Below are 22,454 nucleotides of genomic sequence, written 5' to 3'. Positions count from 1 at the left end.
TGCACAATGAATTACTAATATACAAAGAGTCATAGAGTCATACAGCACAGAACCAGACCCTATGGCCCAACTCGTTCACGCTGACCAGGTTCCCCAAAGTGAACTAGTCCCCTTTGCCTGTGTTTCACCCATGTCCCTCTAAACCTTTCCTGGAATACAACAGACCAGATGGTCTTTACCAATCCAACACTGTTCATTAAACAGGCAATGAATTGACAAATTCTGATTAGTCAAATGTTGCACTGTGATCTGGGTTAGGATTAGGCACCATACCTCACTAAGTATGATTTTGCCTTTGAGGAGTACAATACAGATTCACCAAAATTATAGCAAAACTAAATGGTTAAATTACAAAAACAGGATTCAGAGACGAGATTTGCTAACCATTGAATGTCAAACATTAAGAGGTAATCTAATCATGATGACACTGATAATGATCTGCCAAACCTTTTTAGATACAGGAGTTGTGCCACAAGATTGAAAAACTGCAAATGTTACATAAAAGCAAAATACTGCAGCTACTGGAAATCCAAATTAAAATTCATCAAATTCAACTAAATACTTGAACTTGGTTTCTCTTTCCACAGATGTTTTGGACCTGCTGAATTTCTGTTTTTATTTTTATTCAAAAAAGGATGAAAGGGCAAAACCAGCAATTTACGTGGTAAGAAATCTGTCAGAAATGATAATCTGGGATAAAGTTATTAATCACTTGAACAAGGGAGGATATATCAAGTAAAGCCTACATGGATTTGTTTGGGACAGATTGTGTACAACTGACTTGATTGAGCTTTTTGATGAGGTAATAAAGATGGTTGATGGGGATAATGCAGTTGATGTACAGGGCATCTAAAAAATGCTTGGTAAAGTGTCATTTAGCAGATTGTCAGCTAAGTTGAAGTCTGTATGAAAAGAGGGACAGTGGCTGCACGGATTGCACTACCAAGTTGACTAAATGATGGGAAATAGAAAGTAGTTTTTAACACTTTAGCAAAGCATACAGTGAGTTTTCCCAGGGATCAGTACAAGAGTCATTGTTTTTCTTGAATTAGATAAATGACCTAGACTTTGGAGTACACAGGGCATCAAAGTATTGTGAACTGTGAATGAGACAGCAATAGGTCCAGATTTCGACAGGGCACAGACAAGCTTATGGAACATTTAATGCAGAGATTCATTTTGGTAGGAACAACGAGGAAAGACAATATAAAATAAACAATAAAATTCTAGAGTGATTGTAGGGGGAGAAGAATCATGTTTAACACCACAAATTTGAAGAGTGGCAGATAGACAAAAAGATATACCTGGGCTTTATAAACAGAGAAATTGACTATAAAAACAAACTAATAACAAACCTTAGGTTCAACCTGAAACTAGAATATTGTATCCAAATCTCTACACCCCATTTTTGAAAGATCATTAAGGCATTACAGAGAGTGCAGAAAAAACTGAAGCTACTTTAAGCTATGAGGTGTTTCGGTTACACAGATAGATTGGAATAATTGTGACTGTTGTCATGTAAAGTTTTGAGAGAGTAAATAGGAAGAAATTGTTTCCACTGGCAGAAAGGACAAGCACTAAGGAACACCAATTTAGGCTGACTGGCCAAAGTACCAAAACAGACAGAAGGAAAAAACTTTTAAAATTTTTAAAAGCAAGTTAGTATCTAGAGTGCACTGCCTAATGGAGAATCAGAAGCTGGTTCAGTTGTTGTTTGAGGATCATCTGAAAAGAAAAATATTTCAGGCCAACAAGGAAAAGGCAAGGAACCAGATGTGTTGCTCTTATAGAGAGCCAATATGGACACAAACGGCTAAATGGCTTCTTTATTTGTTGCCATGATTTTATGGTTACTGAAATCATTGATCCCTTGCTAGCATCTGCCTCCCCTAGATACAGTCACTGAACGGTCGACATTCATCTTTCACCTTTGACACGAGGCTTTAATATGTATTTCACAGAAGAGGGGAACAGGAGGAAGAGAAAAAATTTAACTAAGCCTCACCAACTTCACCCACATCCATTCTTCCCTTATTTCCAGCTGTGGTTGCTTGATACCAACAGGAACCAGAACCCATGACCAAGACTTACTCTTAAACTAAGAATAATCAAGACCCTGCTTGATACCAATTAATTCAATACATCAGAGATTGACCCTGGAATTTTATGGCCCAATAACACAGATAGATCAACTGAAGTACAGGAAGCCTATTTTCTCTGTATCATGAAATTGTTTTCAAATAAAAGGTTTACGCTCTAGTTCTACACTTTTATTTCTGTTACCAGGCATTGAGACTGACTTAATTTACAAGAAAATTGCAAGATCTGAAACTACATCATATTGAGAATGTAGACACATTTAGGGACAATGGGACTAACAGATCTGGGATGACTTTGTGCTCAAATAAACATCACACCCTGAGATTTAAGCCATAGGCTTTTACAGTAAAGACAGAATGGCTATTTCATTAGAAAAACAGGTTTCCATGTTATTTTATGAACTTATTGCAAGGTAAAAAACATATCCTTACCACTAGAAAAGACAGAAGGGTGTCTGTGGATAGTCTGCAGATTCTGCAGCATAGTTAATTTGCACGTACTAGGGGGAGTTCGAGGTGATCTGAAAATGTGTTGCTGGAAAAGCGCAGCAGGCCAGGCAGCATCCAAGGAGCAGGAGAATCGACGTTTTGGGCTGCCTGACCTGTTGCGCTTTTCCAGCAACACATTTTCAGCTCTGATCTCCAGCATCTGCAGTCCTCACTTTCTCCTAGGTGTTCGAGATGATATCAATGTACAGGTTTTTAAATGCTTTCAGTATTCAAATGAAATACCAGTGCCCTAAGTTGACATTGTCCTCCCCAAAATCATCAATTCTGGAAATGTATTAAAATAATCATGCTGAAGGATGGAAATAAAATGTGTTGCATTCCAACACTCTGCAAATCAGCAGAACAGCTTAAAGACACAGGATTCTTTTTAGTAGTCCTAACAGAATTTTGATGTAGCACATTCAAAGTTAAGTCCAGTTTCTGAATCTTTCAGCTCCTGAGTTCTCAGTTATGTTGTCCATTATGACATGTTTTGATATTTAAGTTTGGGAAATCCCTTTCTATAATACTCCTTCAAACATATAATGGAGAGTAGTTTTGAGTAGTGTTCTTCTTGTAACTATCGTAGGTGTTAATTATGGTTGGGTGAAGGTCTGCAAGCATAAGACATCTTGTGTGACCTTAGACATCTTCAGCTCAGTAACACTTGTGTAACACTTGCTCTGGAGCCAAAATTCATGGATTTGTCCCTGGGATGAATGAATTGACCTATGATGAGAAGTTGAGTAAATTGGGTCTGCATTCTCAGGCTTTAAAAGAATGAGAAGTAATCTCATTGAAACATTCTAGAGTAGAAAGAAACTTGACAGTCCTTGGTATTCGAGACCAAAGGGGCACAATTTCAAGTTAAGCAGAGTTGTTGACTCTCCATCATTGAATAAATTTAAGACTGAGAAAGCTATAGATTTCTGGTGTCTCACCAATCAAAGGATATGAGGAGTGTGTTGCAAAGTGATGGTGAAATGGAAGATCTGTTATCATCATTTGGAATTGTAGAGTACACTTTGGGCCATCTACTCCTGCCCTGTGTTTTATGCAACTCAGGACTGTAATCATAAGCAGGAATTCTAGTTGATACTTTCCATGTTCTCAGCCAATGGCTTGTGAGGTTAACTTTCATATTCACTCTGCAATCAGCAACCCCACAATACACCATGTACTATAGTAAAAAACTGGGCATTGCAGTTATTTACTGTCCTATCAGGTGAGCAGCTAGGAGAAGGCATAGAAAAAATCCCAGTTCCTATCATATTTGACAAAGCCAGTACCAGAATAGACTGCACAAAACCAACTAGTATTTTATCAGTTGAAATAGAACTGCAGGAATAATATATCTTTAAGATATTTTGAATGAAAAAGATTATAGTAATCACCCACCTCTTTGCCTGCCCTGGATGCTCCGCAGGGCCAGAATGTTCTGTTCATCAGACAGGAACTGTTTCATCTTGTGAAAAGGCTCCTTCCCTCGAACAGTCAATTTATTCCATGGTTTGGGTCTGGCCAGTATTTCACTTACAGAGCCTTGAGATAACCCCAGTACATAATGTCCAAATATCCGTTGGCCAATATTGTGCTTGATCAGCTGCTCTTTAACTTGCCGTGCAATTTCTGCAGTGTCCAGCTCTTCGCCCTCAGATATGCTTCCAGCACTTTCTGACTGGCTGGGTGAAGGGATCATTCCATTTAAGTCAGAACTCTGCTGGATCGGGCTTGGGGATGATATGGAATTTGTGCTGTAGGGACCTGTTGGAAAAAGCATGGTTGTGCTTCCTGCATCCTGCATTGCCTTGGTGTAGAAGGACTGCATTAGCTGCCGCTGAAGAAGTGAGTTTAGTGCAAATTTCCCTGCAGAGGCCAGGGGAAACGGGGAGCTTGTCAATGATGAGTTGAAAAAATCTTGACCTAAAACCGTCGGTGAGAATTGGTGCGTACCATTAGCACTGGAAGCCTGCTCATTCGCGTTGCGCAGCAACTTAGAGGGAGGGGAGGATGGTGAGGTCGAAGGGCGCAGACTCTCAGGTCGGTCTTTCCCATTTCTCCCAGCTGACCCTACAAGAAAGGCCAAACACAATGCATTATGGGGGAGTGAAAGGTAAAACCATGAAAAATAGCAAACTTTAGCCCAAAATTGCAAGTTAACAAAGGGCTTTCAACTGACGCAACTGGTCAAATTTGAGTATTCCAGACTAGCCCCCAAAGACAGATGTCATGCATTTGTTGTTTGTACCTTTCTTGTAAATGGCAGCCTGAAGAATCCCTGACAAGCATTTAAGCAGCCCATACCAAGCATTACTTAGTGTAAGTGCCACCATCAGGCAATGTGTTAGTTTAACAGATATAAAACCCTACGCAGAGAGATAATTGTAGCAATACAAAATGACATTAATTACATTTAATTAACTTCTGTAATCACTATTGAATATATACTCAGACATAAACCAATGAGGAAAAAAAAACAGCTTTTATACCCAAATGCATCAAGATAAAAACTCAGGCAAAATCTGGTCTTTTATTAAAACATTGTCTCCGAGGTCTGAAAGCTTCTTCCTATTACCCAGTCTGTACAAGTATACAAATACAATTTAGTACTTTAGGAAAGAGTAATATACATTAATCTTGTTGCCATGCACTAGTGCAGGCTTTGATGTCAGGACAGCTCCTCACACTCCCCAAGCACAGCAATGTGAGCTGCAAACACAAAGACCTACCACTAAGGTCACTGTTGGTGATACGCAGAGTTGCATTTTCAGACTGTAATGAGCGGTTCTTTTCCAGCAGAAGTACCTCGAGGGTTTTGGATGCATCCTGATAAAGTAACAGTAATGTAGTCAGACTTACTTAATGTTAAATGCATGATATTTCAGTACTCATCTCGCTTAATCAAGGATTCATTAAGAATCAAAATTAACGGCAGACATTTAGCCCAAGGCAACCTCTTTCAGAAGAGAAATCCTTTAAAGGTGCACCATCATTATAAAGTGCCTGGTAAACCTTTTGTTTACTGCAAACATACAAGATGAAATGATGTACATTGTGTCTACATGTGTATTATCTCATCATGAAGGAACCAATGTACACTCTTCTCCTTTGGCAGACAAAGAAAGATTTTACACATCAACCTTTCATACCCTTTCAAGCTTTTGGCAAAGGAATAAAATTTCTGCAGTTTGCCCTAAAAAAAAACTGTATTCCAAGAATACGAACTATATTAGTAAAATAAAGCAAAGCAAGAATATGTTATCTTGAAGTTCAAAAGAAGATTATTTTAAACCAATTCTTCACTTTCCAAATAAACCTTACATTGTCCTGTAACAATCAAATAGGTTACCTTTACATTCTAGAAACACTAATTTATGTTTCCATCACCAAAATCCAGCCTTATGCCAATACCTACTGTCAGAATTTGATGATTCTGCTATTGCCTGAATTTTATTCATGAGCAAATTTAGCAAACAAAGAGTGAGATTTGAGGTTTGTTTGTGGGTGGGTAAGGGCTTTTAAAATCTTACCATCAAACGTCTAAGTTACTTTTATAGACATGATGCTCTATATTAAAGTAAGTGAAGGTTTCGAGTCAATTTGGGCACCATCACAAATTCACAATTTCAGATTTGGAGAAGAAACAAAAACGGTTGATATTATTTGAATCAAAAAATTCAATCACATGATTTAATACTATTATAGTTAACACAAATGTTACACTAGGTTTGATGATTAGCATGCTCGGTTACCATAATAAGATTGGCAGGAAGAACACAGCAAGTCAGGCAGCATCAGGAGGTACAGAAGTCGACGTTTTGGGTGTAATCCTTTTTCAGGACAGGGGTGGGTGTAGAGGAGGGCACAGATACAGGGAGTGGTAGGAGCAGGGTGGTGAAGTGGGGATAGGTAAAGACAGGTAGAGAGTACAACCTGGTTGGTCAATGGGAGGAATGAATCCAATTGGTGGGCAGGGAGGAGTGGAAGGAAGAGGAGGGGCTGGGAAGGGAGGTTATTTGAAATTGGAGAACTCAATGTTGAGTCCTTCGGATGGGCCCCAGCTACACCTGCCTCTTTGTCGGCTATGTTGAAGTTTTTTCTCACTACCATGACAAGATGGCATTTTCATTAAGAAATGAAGCTTCCAATGTAATACTTGTCTAATACTTGGTAAAATCCTATGCAGTATTTGCTTATCAGTGCTTTCTACTTTTTTTGATGTATAAATAGATGCTTTTATAACTCATTTTATAACTGAAGAATTTCCCACTGATTAAAAACCCTTAAAAATTCTACAACTGTCCCCACAAAAAACTGACCAGCAAACAAAATTTGTTTATTTAATTTAAATGGAACTAGCAATAACAATAAATGGGAAATGAAATCCGATCATCTCATTCTCACCCAAGCCAAACTCCTCCGCATCTTACCTCTACATTTGTGGCTTATGAGCTGCAATGTATCAAAAACATTCCTGTCTGCGGACCACTAAAATTCTAAAGACACTAGTGCTTTCCACAGAATGCTGTTTTCAGACTAGCTTTTATCTTTCCTTGAAAATTTGAGCAAAGCAATGAAAATGCAGATTATATTCTGTTTAAGGTACCATTTGATGTTATGCTCTAGATGTGTAAGGGCAAAATAACAAATTTCATCAGTTCAGGTGCAAAAGATCAATCTGTAAAAGTACGACTTGTAAAGAAAATTTGGATTACTATTAACATTTAAAAGCTTAGTATTCAACTTGTGTGCTATCAAACTACCTATGGAAGCCCCAATTAGCTTAGTATTCAACTTGTGTGGGATTTGTAATACCCTCCTCTTAGTCTGACCTAGTATTTACTTTAAAAAGTATTCAAAGCATAAGGTGGAGGTTAATCACATTGCACTTAAATACTAGAGATAAGTAAAACGTTTGTGTTAGGAATTGTAAAGGTATTGCATATACAGGTACTAGGCATGTAAAGGCAATCTTAAAGTCACGGTTGGTTATACTTTTAAATTATTGTAACTGACGGAGAATGAGTCATTTTTAGTCAATGCACTGCATATAAATATGCTTTGCAACTCTTTGCCAACTCATTACAATTCTGCAAAGATGACTTGGTTCCTGTACAGCTTTCAAAAACACAAATATTTGTTCAATCAATTTTCTGTAAATTCCCTAAGCTTTCCCACAATTACAGTATTATACATGATTGCAAATTATTCCAGCTGACAGCTTCTCAGAAATAATTAAGCATTGCCTTTTCTTGTTTTAAATACCAGTGCAAACAAACTTCTGGAGTGTTAGAAAGTTATCGGCAAATCTAAAATTCAGTGGTAAGTTGTATTAATGATCATTAACACGAATCACAGAAGGGCTACAGCAGTTACATAAGGAGGGCATTCAGTCTTTCATGGCCATGCTGGCTCTCTGCAAGCACAACTAAGCAAGTCCCACACTCCTGTCTCTTTCTCACAGCCCTGAGAACATTTTCTTCATGTGCTATCAAACTACCTATGGAAGCCCCAATTAGCTTCTGACACAGTCCCAGGTAGCACATTGTAATTCTAATCAATCACTGTTTACAAAAAAATCCTCCTGCTGCTGTTTACTTTTTTAACAATCACACTGAATCGATATCATCTCAATCCTCCCATCATTAGGAATCATTTCTTTCTGTCAGCCGTATGTATGATTTCTGATTTTGAACTGTGCTACCAAATCTCCTCTCAACCTTTTCTTCTCTAAGGAATACAACTCTATTCTTTTCTAAACTATGCTTGTAACAGAAGAAACTCACCCATGGAACCACTCTCCTAAATTATTTCTAAACCCTTGTAAAATCTTCTTATTCCTTCTTTAAGTGTGATGCCCAGATTTGGACACAAAACCCCAGTGAAGCCAAAACAGAGTTTCATAAGGGTCCATCATGATGACTTTGCTTTTGTCTCTTATGCTTCTTTTTATAAAGCTGAGGATCTCATGTGCCTTCTGAACTCCTTTTACAATCTAACTTGCAACCTTCAATGATTTCTGCTCACATACTGCCAAGGCCTCTGTCAGAAACCACTTTTAGAATTGTGTGGCATTCTTCCCACCATAATGAATCATTTGACACTTTTCTGCATTAAACTTTATTTGCCATATGTCTCCCCATTCCACTAGCTATGTTCTCTTGCTGCCTATTACTGTCCTTATCTTGATCATGATATTTGCAAGTTGTGCGTCTTTTTCATTAAATCACTATAAAGAACATCTTAGGTGGCATCTATGAATTCTTGAATGCAACTGTTAGATGTAAATGTCTCTGCAGTATCCTAGTTTGACCACGTTTTAAACAATGATGGGAATTGACTGAGGTACACCCATGTATGATTAACAATGCTAACACAGCAGAACAAAATCCAGGCATTTTATGAAAACATGTAGGAAGGGTTTCGAGGGATATGGGCCAGGTGCTGGCAGGTGGGACTAGATTGGATTGGGATATCTGGTCGGCATGGACAGGTTGGACCGAAGGGTCTGTTTCCATGCTGTACATCTCTATGACTCTATGTGAGATTATTTGTCCAAAACTCTGATCCTTAAAAGTTTCAAATCTATAATTCTATAAATCTATAACTCATCTCACCCAGTCCAAATATTCTCCTAGAAATTTAATAATCTACCATCATTTTATTGTATTGATGGATAGCACCTAAGCATTATGTGTTATAATATTATGTAACTTGGAATTTATACATTAAATACAACAAATTATTAAATTCCAACAGAACCTACCTGTGACCCAGATCCTTCTGATGCTACAAATTCCATTGACTTCAGGATACTGGAAACAGGAGGAAAATTATTGTTTAATCATGTTCTTGAATTGGCACAAACAACATTCAAATATATCACTACATTAATAAGGATGGTAGGAGTAATAACACACACTTCCAGGTATCAATATACAAAAGAGAAGAAATGCTTAAATTGTCTAAGTTATTAATGTGCCAGGTTACAAATTAAGCTTTTAATTTCACCAATAAACACTTCCACATAACTAACGAATTTATAAAGCAATGTTAAAATTCGAGCATGTAGCTATAAATGTAATTCGACAAGGCTTTTAAGAGGATTAATATAAAAGTTAATAAGAAGGTAACTTTTACACGATCAAAAGCTTTCAGGTCACCCATGCTGACTGCAACACTTTCAACCCTTTAGGAGTTATTCATGGAAGATCAGTTACAAATGTGAACTTTCTCAATCGGTAATGAATTACGTAATAAAAATCAAAATGTGACAGTATTCTAATTAAAACATTACTACGACAAATACTCTACGTCTCAGGAATAAATCTTCATAAACCATAATTCCAGAACTGAAAATGTATTAAGTAACAATTAGGAGCGAGAGCAAATACACCAGATGTGGTTCTCACAATGTGCTTCCTGTGATGCATCCTGAATATATTACAAAAATCAAAGGTGATATATAGATTCAAGTTATTGTTGCTCACTAAGCAAGCACCAACTCGCGAGATATAAAACTGCATAAAAACAAAAATGAGGACCGATTCTGACAGTGAAAAATACTCATTTTTAACTATTTACTTTGACAACTTTTCTACAAACACGCTTTTGACCATCTTGCAGTTATAGTAAACCACACAATTAACAACCATCTAATTTTGAGAATACTCATTAAAGGGAACATCAGTGGGCCACCCTTTCAATTCTCAAATCACTGGATTAGCACAAAGGAGCCCCAATATAGAAGAATGTGCTACAGTTCCTAGGGTTTTGAGATAATTCACTAACTTCTTGTCATGACACACTTTTCTCACAAGAAACAGATTGTGCGTATAACCTTTAAATTTCTCTGCATTATATCCTTCCTAACATAACAGTTAAAATCTATTTCTATTTCTTCGACCAAATCTTTGGTCACCTGCCTCAATATCTCAACATCTGACTTTGAAGAGCTCTTCTATGAAGAGCTTTGGACAGTTTATCATATTAAAGGGACATTTGTAGAAAGTGCTGTTGTTAATACCAATTTAATCTAAAATTAGCATAAGATCCTGTACCAAATCTTGTCTTCAAAGGCAACAATGCAAAAGCTTGAGAACCTAATTTAATGAATTAGAACAGATAATATTTTAAGTATTTAAATAAATGAATGATTACAGCAAAATATAATAAAGTACAGTGAAAAGCTTTCATTTGTCGCCATAATCCTGCACCATTTTGAAAGTTAAAGAATGAGAAAATGAAAAGATGTTGCTTAAAGAGATGTCTGTCTACATATGAGTTCTGAGCCAGCTCAGAAACACACCTCACCAAACCCAACTCATGCAAAAGTCATTAATCCTCATGAGGAGGAGGAGAAAATGAGAAGAGAGGACTGGTCATAATTGGATGATTGGTCATAATCATATTGAATGGCAGAGTAGGCTAGAAGAGTCAAATGAACTACTCCTGCTCCTAGATCCTATACTTCTATGAAAGGAAAAGTGTGAGAATGTGCCAAGAAGAGGGCCAGCGGATTGCTGAGCAGGGAAACAGAGTTAATATATTTATAGTCAAAGGATTTGTCATCAGAAGTTGAACAAGTTAGAAGGTAATCGGTTCTAAGCAAGTGAAATGGAAGACGATAGGAAAAAGAATAAATGGAAAGATCGGTAATAGGATACAAGGCAGAAGAGATGAAATGACAAGAGAGATGATAATGCAGGGCCAAACTCAAAAATAATTTTGTTACCCAACTTACCATTGAGTAACTGTTTTTATACAACATGACTACCAGAATATTAAACAACTTTTATTATTCTGTATTCACATTATATATGGTAAAATAAATCATCATCTGATCCAATCTGCATATGCTGCCTTTCTCATCAACTTGACCAATAATTTTTCTGTTGGTGTTCTGCGCTAAGAAACCACACAGTTCTACTGAAATTATTACTTCCATTGAAGGATGAAACATGCAGCAAAGAGGGGTATGTAATTTTAATTGTTCAAACAGTTACAAAATAACAATTGTATTTCAAAGTTAAATTGTTCCACTGAGCTTCACTCATAGAAGTCTACAAATATGAAAGTCATAACAAACATCTACATTGCTAGATACTAATGAACAACTTATCTCATGACATTACAGCCATTTCTATTTTCTGAATGATTGTTGTAAGTTGCACAGAGCACTAGAGTAAGCAAGAAGACCTATCAATTTCTCAAGGAGAAGGAATTGCTTTGCTACCTAGATGCCAGGATCTGACCCAAATCTTCCTTCAAATAAATAAGAAATTTTGGGGAGTGGATTTCCATATCTGAACATTGGCTTTTGTTTTGAAAAGATGCTTACTTTTTAAATGAGCAAATAGTGAAGTATTTATACTTTCATTTAATTAGTTAAGATTAGTCATATCAAAACAAGGTAAGAAATAAGAACAGGCATATGGCATTTGACCCACCAAGCCTGTTCTGCCATATATAAGATCTGATTGCGGTCTTAAAGTCGTAGAGATCTACAGCACAGAGAAAGATCCTTCGGCCTACTGTATCCATACTAGTCAAAAACACTTTAATTCCATTTTCCAGCACTTGGCCCATAGCCTTGTATGTTGTGCACAAGTGCACATCTAAATACTTCTTAAATATTATGAGGTCTCTTACATGCAGAGAGTTCCAATTTCCTCTCTAGTACAATCATATCCCTCCTATAATATAGATTCCAGGACAGAACACAAAAGTCTAGCTGTCATCTGACTAACATTTTATAAAATCTCCGCTCCTAAACACTTTGCCTTTACTCAATAAAGTCAAGTATCCCATAGGCCTTCTTACTACTTTATAAACCTATGCTGATAAGTTGAGGGCCTGCTGGACATATTCACCAAGATCCCTTTGATCCTTGGTGCTTTCCAGGATTCTATTGTTCACCATGTAGTTCCTTGAGTTGTTTGTCCTGCCTACGTGCCTTTCTGACCCACCCATCTATATCTTCCTGTAATCTAAGGCTATCTTCCCTGATGTTAAACACCCCATCAATTTTTGTTATCATGCGCAAACTTAATGACCAAACCTTGTTTCAAGTTCAAATCATTTATGTAAACCACAAATAGTAATGACCTCTGTGGGTCCTTCCTAAATGAGCCTTTGCCTTTTGGTCTATCATTCTTAGTAACTACCCTAACAAACTTACTTCTCATTCTTCTAATTTCCTAAGACCATAAACCCAACCTGGACATTTTCTGCATTACAGGGATCAGCAAAGTGAAACTTCCTGAATTGCTTCCAATGCAAGAATATCTCTCCTCAGACCATCTTCAAAAAAGATCAGACTGTCAGCAATAGGCTTCTTCTCTGTGACCAGGACACCGGTGATCTCACAAGGGGCGAATATGTACTATGACAGATGCCGAGATAGTGGCTGGATCAACGACATCCATGCTGTGAGCAGGATGCAGGGGACCCTCACTGATCACTCAGAGTCTCCATTTCTACTGGTAAATGTTTTATTTATGAGCAATCAAACTAGCTGCAAAAAATAAGCATGCCATGGAACTGTTTGTCCAGTTGAAGTGTGCCTTGATACTGCACAGGTTGGGAACCACTGTTTTACAGTGGCAATGCAGATTCTGCCCTCTAAGGGGCACAACAGACCTTAATTGCATGGCAACTACAAAAGAAAACAAGAACAGCACTAATTCTTGGATATAGCCTTCTTTGATCTCACGAAGGCGTTAGATATGCTTAATCATGAGAGATTATGGAGTCTTCTCCTTCGTTTTAGCTGCCATCAAGAATTTGTCACTATCTTCAGTCTTCCCCATAATGACATACAAGCCGTAATCCTATCAATTCATGCTTGGACGGTAATGGACACAAAATCACTGTTCGACCATCACCCTCTGCTTCCTAGGCAATTCAAGGCAATTTTGAATCCAATTTGTTAAATTGTGCATGATTCCATAGGTTTTTAATTTCTTAGCCAGTTTGCCATGCTAACCCTTGTTAACAGCCTTTCTCAAGTCCATAAACTGTACTTCCCTCATCTTCACACCTGTAGTCACCTTCTTGAAAAAATTCAACCTCATTCTTATCCATTTTTCTCACTGCAATGTTCCACCTCATCCTGAACAAGCTCCCTGCTGGGGTGGAGCTAATCTACAGAATGAACATCCACTGCCTGAAGGCCACAGCTAAAGTAGTCTTGTTTTCTATCACTGAATTATGGAATGTCAAAATGGTTGTGTCTGCCGTCATTAGGGGCTGAGCTCCAAATCATCATCAACACCTTCTCCGAGGCATACAGAGCATAGGCCTTAGTTACATATTTAAGACACAGGTCCTCTACCAAAGTTTTTGATTCCGTGAAACCTGTTCCTGTCACATTGCATTGCCTCTGAAATTTCAAAATATACAAGCAAATCTTGGACAATATAGACAACTTTCCATACCTTGAGATCTTACCTTCAGAAAGGACAACGAGGCTCATTGCCACCTTTGTTATGCTAGTACAGCCTTCAAGCAGCCGACGAAGAGATTGCATGGAGGCTAAGTCCTCAAACTCTGTAACAAGCTCATTGTTTACAGAGTAATAGTAGTGCATGCCCTCTTGTATAATTCAGGGACATTGACTATATACAACAGGTACTTCAAAACCATGGAGAAGTGGCATCAGAGCACTTCCACAAGGTCTTGCAAATCCATTGGCAAGGACACCACTGACAGATTTCTCACTCAGGCCAATACCCCTAGTATCAAAGCACTGAAGCAACACAATGAATCAGCTCCATTATTCACATTCTTGAAAAGAGATTCCCAATCTAAGTACACTACTCAGAGGTTCAACATACCAAATAAAAAAAGTGACAATGGTGTACCTAATCAGCCAATGGATTTCTTCTGCTGAGGAGAGCAATAGAAATGCTTCAAAGACATCCTCAAAGCCTTCTTGAAAACGTGCAACATCCACAACAATATTGGGAAATACCGACACCAACGAAAACCCTGGTCCAAGGCTGCTCAAAGTGGAGGGTAAGTATCTGGAAAGGATCTGAACACCTTGAGTCTGAAGACTGACAGCAAACTGAAGTCAAGTGTGACAGACTAAGGACCATGTGGCAAGCTGGGCATCCCATCCTCTTATTTTTCCAGACACTGCCTGCTTCACCTGTGACAGAGTGTGTCGGGCACGTACTGGACTTTTCAGAAATCTGAGAAGTCATTTTTCATACAGAGCATGTCATCCTTGAACAAGGAATTGCCTGAGAAGAATAAGATGATCTTTCCTTAAATAAGGAGAGCAAAACTGTGTGCATTACTCCACCTGTGGTCTCACCAATGTTTTGCACAATAGTAATATGACTTGTTCCATGTACAAAGTCACTCATGGCTTTAAAAACCACAGCACTCTACAGTCACTCTCCACTTAAATAATATTCTGCCTTTCTATTCTTCCCACTACTTCACATTTTTCAACATAATACTCCAACTAACAAACTTTTACCCACTCACTTTAATTATCAATAGCCTTTTGTAGGCTGTCCTCACATTTTTGTTTTCCTGTCTATCCTTGTGCTGTCAGCAAATTTGGCTGCGGTATCATGAAACACTGCAATGGCTGCAATGAAAAGCCACCATATAGTAAGCAGTTTGTGGAAAGTGACTACTAGTTACAGAAGAATCACCTTGTTGAACAGAACAGCAAGTGTTGTTGCATTGTAAGCCTGAGCATTTTCCATATTTCATCCAAAGACTTGTGTGTGTGAAAATTGTAAATTAATACTGTCAAAATACTGCTCAAAGGTTCACTGGATTGATTCCAGGGATGAAAGGTCTGTCACATGAAGAGAGATTGAACAGTTTAGGTCTATACTCTCTGGAATTTAGAAGAATGAGAGGTGATCAAATCGATTCAAGATGAAAAGGGTGCGGATAAAATAGATGAGGAGTGGATGCTTCCTCTTGTGGGGCAATTGAGAACGAGAGGTCATAGTCTGAGGATAAGGCATAGCAAATTTAAAACAGACTTGAAGAGAAACTACTTCTCTCAAAGGGTTGTGAATCTGTGGAATTCACTGCCCCAAAGGGAGGTGGATTCTGGTCAGTGAGGAAATTTGAGAAGGAGTTAGATTTTTAATTGGCAATGGGTTGAAGGGTTCTGGGGAGAGGGCAGGAAAATGGGGGTAATGAGCTTATCAGCCACGATTGAATGACGGAGCAGACTCAATGGACCGAATGGCCTAATTCTGCTCCTATATCTTATGAACTTATGATCAAAGCTACAGGATACAACTCCTTTTGTTGAGATCCTCAGATGCCAATGCATTTCATTTTCAATAAATTAATGGGGAAAATAATTTTGACTGAAATTCAAATGATTATTGCCCAGTCTATCACAACTTAAGAGTTATAGAGTTGCACAGCATGGAAACAGACCCTTCAGTCCAACTCACCCATGCCAACCAGGTATCCTAAATTAATCTAGTCCCATTTGCCAGCATTTGGCCCATATCCTTCTAAACCCTCCCTCTTCATACACCCATCCAGTTGCATTTTAATTATTGTTATTGAACTAGCCTCCACTACTTCCCCTGGCAGGTAGTTTCTCTGCACCCTCTGCATCTTCATGCTACTCCTTGGATCCCTTTTAAATCATTCCCCTCTCACCACAGTGGCACAGTGGTTAGCACTGCTGCCTCACAGCGCCAGAGATCCGGGTTCAATTCCCGCCTCAGGCGACTGACTGTGTGGAGTTTGCACGTTCTCCCCGTGTCTGCGGGGGTTTCCTCCGGGTGCTCCGGTTTCCTCCCACAGTCCAAAGATGTGCAGGTTAGGTGAATTGGCCATGCTAAATTGCCCGTAGTGTTAGGTTAGGGGAAAATGTAGGGGTATGGGTGGGTTGCGCTTCGGCGGGTCGGTGTGGACTTGTTGGGCCGAAGGGCCTGTTTCCACACTGTAATGTAATCTAATCTACACCTTAAACCTATGCCCTCCAGTTTTGGACTCCCTTACCTTGGGAAAAAGATGTTGACAATTCACCTTATCCAAGCCCCTTATGATTTTTATAAACCACTATAAGGTTCACAATGCACACTGAGGACCAGAACCAATACCTCATTTTTATGATCAGACTAATTTCTTAAATGAATAAAAAAACCTTTCAGGTCCTGAAACATTTCAATAAGAAAAATAAATGGAATATGGAAAGAAAAACGTCTCAAGAAGATAAGTACTACCATAAATAATCTTTAAAAGATGAATGAGTTAGTTGGATTTATTTTTGTTAGGTAGAATACCTAATACACTACCATAAAAGGTAGTGAATGTAGACTTCAAAAGCAATTGGTTATATACTGGAAACAAGAAATATTTTGGGGTGATGGAGAATAAATAATGGAGTAGGGTTAATTTTTAAAAAAGCTGGCACAGACACAGTGGTTCCAATGGTGTTCAATGATTCTAATGTAACTGCAATACAGTAATATAGTTTTACAAGTTTGGATGCTGCCTCATGTGAGCCTTTGGAAAGTGTGTATATCTGACAGACCTAATAAATCGAAGAAAGAAGTAAATGCCCTGAAAACAAATTTCTATTGAAAATTTCAACAATAAAAGACATTTTCAGAAGATGATCCAGCAATCACATGTTCTCATGATGGCAACAGTCCAAATCATATCCTGCCTTTGACTGATATTCATATTCAGTGCTCCCCTGAAGGACAAATGTCAAGTCTCGGCAAAATCACCTATGGAAGGTCCCAGGAAATTATGGACATATGCTTCCAATTCACACCCCTTAAGTGTACTTCTGAGAGAGCTTTGCGGAACAGAACGTCTGTAAATATCAGTGTACACAGGGAAGTCGGACTTGGGAGAGGGAAGGAAGCTAAGTAGATTCTGGGAATATGAGTGAATGACAGCTCACGTTTCAAGCTAAATTTCCTACTATTTTTGACAAGATGTACAGAAAGTCTCATACTGAATTAACACTCACCTCAGCTCTTTTTTAATCTCTTCATAGTCAGACTGTCCTTTCAGCTTTTCCTCTAGATGCTTCAAAATAGATGGAAATGATTTATAAAATATACTAAAAGTGCAGTAATTTACTGTTCAGCACAACAGCACAGAAGTGAAATTCTGCAAACTCACAATAAGACAGATAATTTCATGATAGTATCAGAAAACTTGTACAAAAGTTCAATCATATAGCTCTCAGCCCATTTCCTAAAATACTACCTTTCAAAGAAGTAAAAATAATTTCATACGTTCATTGGAAATAGCAGTTTCATACCTGGTCTACAAATTCTTGAATTTCTTTATGTTACTGTTCCTCCTCCGCAATGAGCTCTGAATTAGATACTCTCCTCACCATAGTAATATACCAGAACTTACCCAATTGCTAATGATTCAACATCTGTGCAAATTAAATAAGATAAGCAAGTCCAGAACAGGCAGGCATTTGCAAAAGTAATCTGTTGACATGCAAGTAAGGTAAAAAATTATACTTGCTTCAAAAATTATAGGTTAAAAGCACAATCTGAAGTCTGCTCTCTGAATACATTTATTTGATAATGCCCATAATTTGAAAATTGAGTGTTTTTTTACCTTGAGTGTGCTGTTCTTCGCACTGAGCTGCTGCTCCAGTTGTGAGACCTGACTTGCTGAGGTCTCACGAAGTTTGGTCAGGTTTGCCTGCAACCTCTGTACATCCTCAACTAATTGCATTATCTCACGGTCTTTTGCTGCCAATTCAACTTCCAGACTTGATCGTGTTAGCACTTCGATAGCTTGTTCCTAATAACCAGAACATAAGTTTTGTATGAACTGTAGCTTTCCTGAAATTACTTTAGTACCATACTAAATGGTTTGCACCTTTGGAAATGTTTCCCAGTTGATAGTAAACTGATCAAGTTAGAACCCAGAATTAAATGACTTGAAAGATTACATGTTTAATTTTCACTGTTCCTTAAAGTTACGGCGAATCACTGAAGCCTATTCACATGAGGCTGCAAAAGTTCTTAAACAACAGAACATAAGTTTATTACACAAACAAAGGAATGTATTCATTATTTTGCCCTTAAAAGAGTTTGTATGTTAGTCAATGCTGTGATCACTGAAGTATCCCATTATCAGATTATTTTCCATGGATTCTGGAGATAATTTTACAATTCCTGTCCAAGCCTGAGGCATGCATCTTACACAATTCTGAGGGTCTGAACATTTTCAGTTCTAACAACTTGAAAACTTCTATTTAAGGTCTGCTGGCTTATAAACTCCAAAGACTAGAAATCTTTTCTGCTGAGGTGACTGATTACACTGAACTGAATTACACACTTGTTTCGTCTAAACCAAATTATAAAACTTGATTTTGCTGCTTTGAAGTCAAAACAAAACCAATTGCCTAACTGTGTTTATTTTGCACATCATAAACCCAATATAATAAACATCTTATCTAAGAATAGCTCAGATGGTTGTAGTTAATTGACTGTAGTTATAAAAACAGAAATTACTGGAAACTCTCAGCAGGTCTGGCAGCATCTGTGGAGAGGAAGCAGAGTTAATGTTTCGGATTCAGTGACCCTTCCCAGGATGGAACTGATTTGAGTGGCATGAAGCAGAGAGTGATGGTTGACAGTGTTTTTGTGATTCAAGCCTGTGCCCGAAGGATTCTGCAAAGATCAGTGTTGGTGCCTTTGCTGGTTGTGGTATATAAAAACAATTTAGACTTGAATGTAGGAGGGTTGATAAGTAAGTTTGTGGATGATATGAAAATTGGTGGGATGGTTAAAAAAAAGAGAGTACAGCCTTAGATTAAAGAAGGATAGATGGTCAGATGGGCTGATCAGTGGCAAATGGAATTTAATCTAGATAAATGCGAAGTGATGCATTTGGGCAGAACAAACAAGGCAAGGGAATACACAATGAACAGTAGGACCCTCCTCCCTGGTTCTGGATTAGTGGTGCTGGAAGAGCACAGCAGTTCAGGCAGCATCCAAGGAGCAGCGAAATCGACGTTTCGGGCAAAAGCCCTTCATCCCTCCTCCCTGACCTATCACCTTCATCCCCTCCCCACTCACCTACTGTACTCTATGCTACTTTCTCCCCACCCCCACCCTCCTCTCATTTACCTCTTCACCCTTCAGGCTCTCTGCCTGTATTCCTGATGAAGGGCTTTTGCCCAAAACGTCGATTTTACTGCTCCTCGGATGCTGCCTGAACCGCTGTGCTTTTCTAGCACCTCTAATCCAGAACCCTGGTGTACATGTCCAGTGGTCCCTTAAAATAGCAGGACAGTTACGCTAAAGTGGCTCAGAAGGCACATGGGATACTTGGCATTATCAGTTGAGGCAGAGTAATTAGGAGAAAGGTGGTTATCTTTGCCAGAGCTAGAGTATTATGTGCAGTTCTGGAATCCACTTTATAGAAGGGATGTGATAGACTGGAGAGAGTGAAGTGAAGATTTACCAGGGGTGTTCCCTGGGCTGGTGATGTTTAATTATGAAGAGAGATTGGACAGACTAAGGAAAACAACAAATGCTGGAGATCATAGTGAGTTAGGCATCTTTCATGGAGAGCAAGCTAATGTTTCGAGTCTAGAGACTCCATCAGCGTTGACAGACCAGGGTTGTTTTCCTTGAAGCAGAGGAGGCTGAGAAGGGACATGATTGAGATATGTAAAATTATGAAGGGCATGGACAGAGTAGACAGGAAGAAACCTTTCCCTCTGATAAAGGGATCAACGAGTGGGTGGATACAAAGTTAAGGCAATGGCAGGAGGTTTAGGGGGAATATGAGGAAAGATTGCTTCACCCAGAAAGTGATGGGAATCTGGAACTTTCTGTGAAGTTGGTAGACTCAGAAACCCTCATAATATTTGAATAGTAATTAGATGTACACTTGTGATGTCAAGATATACAAGGCTATGGGCCAAGTTTTGGAAAACGGAATTAGGATAATTAAGTGGTTGCTCATTGGGTCAAAGGCTTTTTTTCTATACGATAGACCTCTATGACTCAAAGGCTTCTTGAAATACTCCTTCAGAAACATAGGTTGTACCTCAGTATTTCTCAACTGATTATTATTTATAAATGTTACATTGAAATCCAAATGTTATCAATATACACAGCATATCCAGATATATCCACTTTTTAGGTATCTGCAGGTCCGAAGTTTAAACGGTAAAATTATACCTGCTCTTCCCCCTTTTAAAAAACTGCTGTTGTTTTGACTTTTTTTTTCCAAAGTTCCAAAACAATTCAACAGCATATAAAACAGTAACTGCTGCTCCTGGAATTCGAGGAAATCACCTCCAACACCTAAAATACCTCAAAAAAAAGAGCAGCTCTTACAGCCAGAAATTTTTCCTGTCCTCCATCTTGGATTACGAAGATTGATGAGGGCAGATGTGATCTATATGGACTTCAGTCAGGCGTTCAACAAGGTTCTCCACGGGAGACTGATTAGCAAGGTTAGATCTCATGGAATAAAGGGAAAACTAGCCATTTGGATACTGAACTGGCTCAAAGGTAGAAGACAGAGGGTGGTGGTGGAGGGTTGTCTTTCAGACTGGAGGCCTGTGACCAGTGGAGTGCCACAAGGATGGGGGTTGGATCCTCTGTTTTTGTCATTTATATAAATGATTTGGATGTGAGCATAAGAGGTCTAGTTAGTAAGTTTGCAGATGACACCAAAATTCGAGGTTTAGTGGACAGCGAAGAGGGTTACCTCAGATTATAACAGAATCTTGACCAGAAGGGCCAATGGGCTGAGAAGTGGCAGATGGAGTTTAATTCAGATAAATGCGAGGTGCTGCATTTTGGGAAAGCAGATCCTAGCAGGACTTACACACTTAATGGTAAGGTCCTAGGGAGTGTTGCTGAACAAAGAGACCTTGGAGTACAGGTTCATAGCTCCTTTAAAGTGGACTCGCAGGTAGATAGGATAGTGAAGAAAGCTTTTGGTATGCTTTTCTTTATTGGTCAGAGTATGGGTCAGGGAGTCCAGAACTAGAGGGCATATGTTTGGGGTGAGAGGGGAAAGATATAAAAGAGACCTAAGGGGTAACATTTTCACAGAGGGTGGTACGTATATGGAATGAGCTGCCAGAGGAAGTGGTGGAGACTGGTACAATTGCAACATTTAAGAGGCATTTGGATGGGTTTATGAATAGGAAGGGTTTGGAGGGATATGGGCCGGGTGCTGGCAGGTGGGATTAGATTGGGTTGGGATATCTGGTCAGCATGGACAGGTTGGACCGAAGGGTCTGTTTCCATGCTATACATCTCTATAACCCTACTGCTATGAAGCACCAGTGTACAAGCTCAAGATTTCTGATTTGAAATGTATGCCTGTGGTAGAATGGGAATATTATAATACAGGTGCATTTAATCCTGCTGCGTAGAACTCTGGCTTTGTATTGGGGCTTTTCCCTCAACAAGGTCTCTTTTCTGTTTGACAGAGGACTTATGTTATAACAAAGTATGAATCCTGTGACAAAATGAACTTTTCTCATTTTAAACGTTACTTTCTACACTTCTAGAATCATATCTTGGGTTATTGCCAACTTCAATTCACACAAAGATGAGCAGATGCTATTATTCTGATCTGTCAGCTGACAGGAGAAGAACAAACTTGTCACTAGCAACATAATAGTGGTGTAAACTTGTTACAAATTTATCATTTCAGGGAACCATAATTCATATTGGCAAATATCAAGTATTATTGATAGATGCGACTCCATCGTCTCAATAATATGCAGCAATTTCAGAGGGCTTTCCATGCAATTCACAAAGCACTGTACTAAACCTTGGGTCATGATTCAAAGAATAGCCAACTCCAACCTTACATTTACAAACATCTATTTCTAACTTCTCTGAAAAG

General features: G+C 38.6%; 1 protein-coding gene across 5 annotated transcripts in view; it reads right to left on the bottom strand.

Annotated features, from left to right (window-relative positions):
- The window catches only part of LOC122564179 (protein CASP-like), a 601,305-nt gene that overhangs the window by 158,656 nt on the left and 420,195 nt on the right, over positions 1–22,454 (bottom strand). For 3 of the 5 annotated variants that reach the window (XM_043718857.1, XM_043718858.1, XM_043718860.1), the window contains 5 exons: positions 18,180–18,368; positions 17,569–17,627; positions 9,355–9,403; positions 5,318–5,414; positions 3,987–4,658 (listed from right to left, as the gene is read on the bottom strand). In XM_043718857.1, coding sequence (XP_043574792.1) covers positions 3,987–4,658; positions 5,318–5,414; positions 9,355–9,403; positions 17,569–17,627; positions 18,180–18,368 — 1,066 coding nt within the window. The remainder of the gene's footprint in view (positions 1–3,986; positions 4,659–5,317; positions 5,415–9,354; positions 9,404–17,568; positions 17,628–18,179; positions 18,369–22,454) is intronic. The other 2 variants (XM_043718861.1, XM_043718862.1) reach the window with 1 other exon arrangement.

Source organism: Chiloscyllium plagiosum, chromosome 28, assembly GCF_004010195.1.
Source record: "Chiloscyllium plagiosum isolate BGI_BamShark_2017 chromosome 28, ASM401019v2, whole genome shotgun sequence".
In the NCBI taxonomy this organism is placed as follows: Eukaryota; Metazoa; Chordata; class Chondrichthyes; order Orectolobiformes; family Hemiscylliidae; genus Chiloscyllium; species Chiloscyllium plagiosum.
This window is presented reverse-complemented; position numbering and strand designations above follow the sequence as displayed.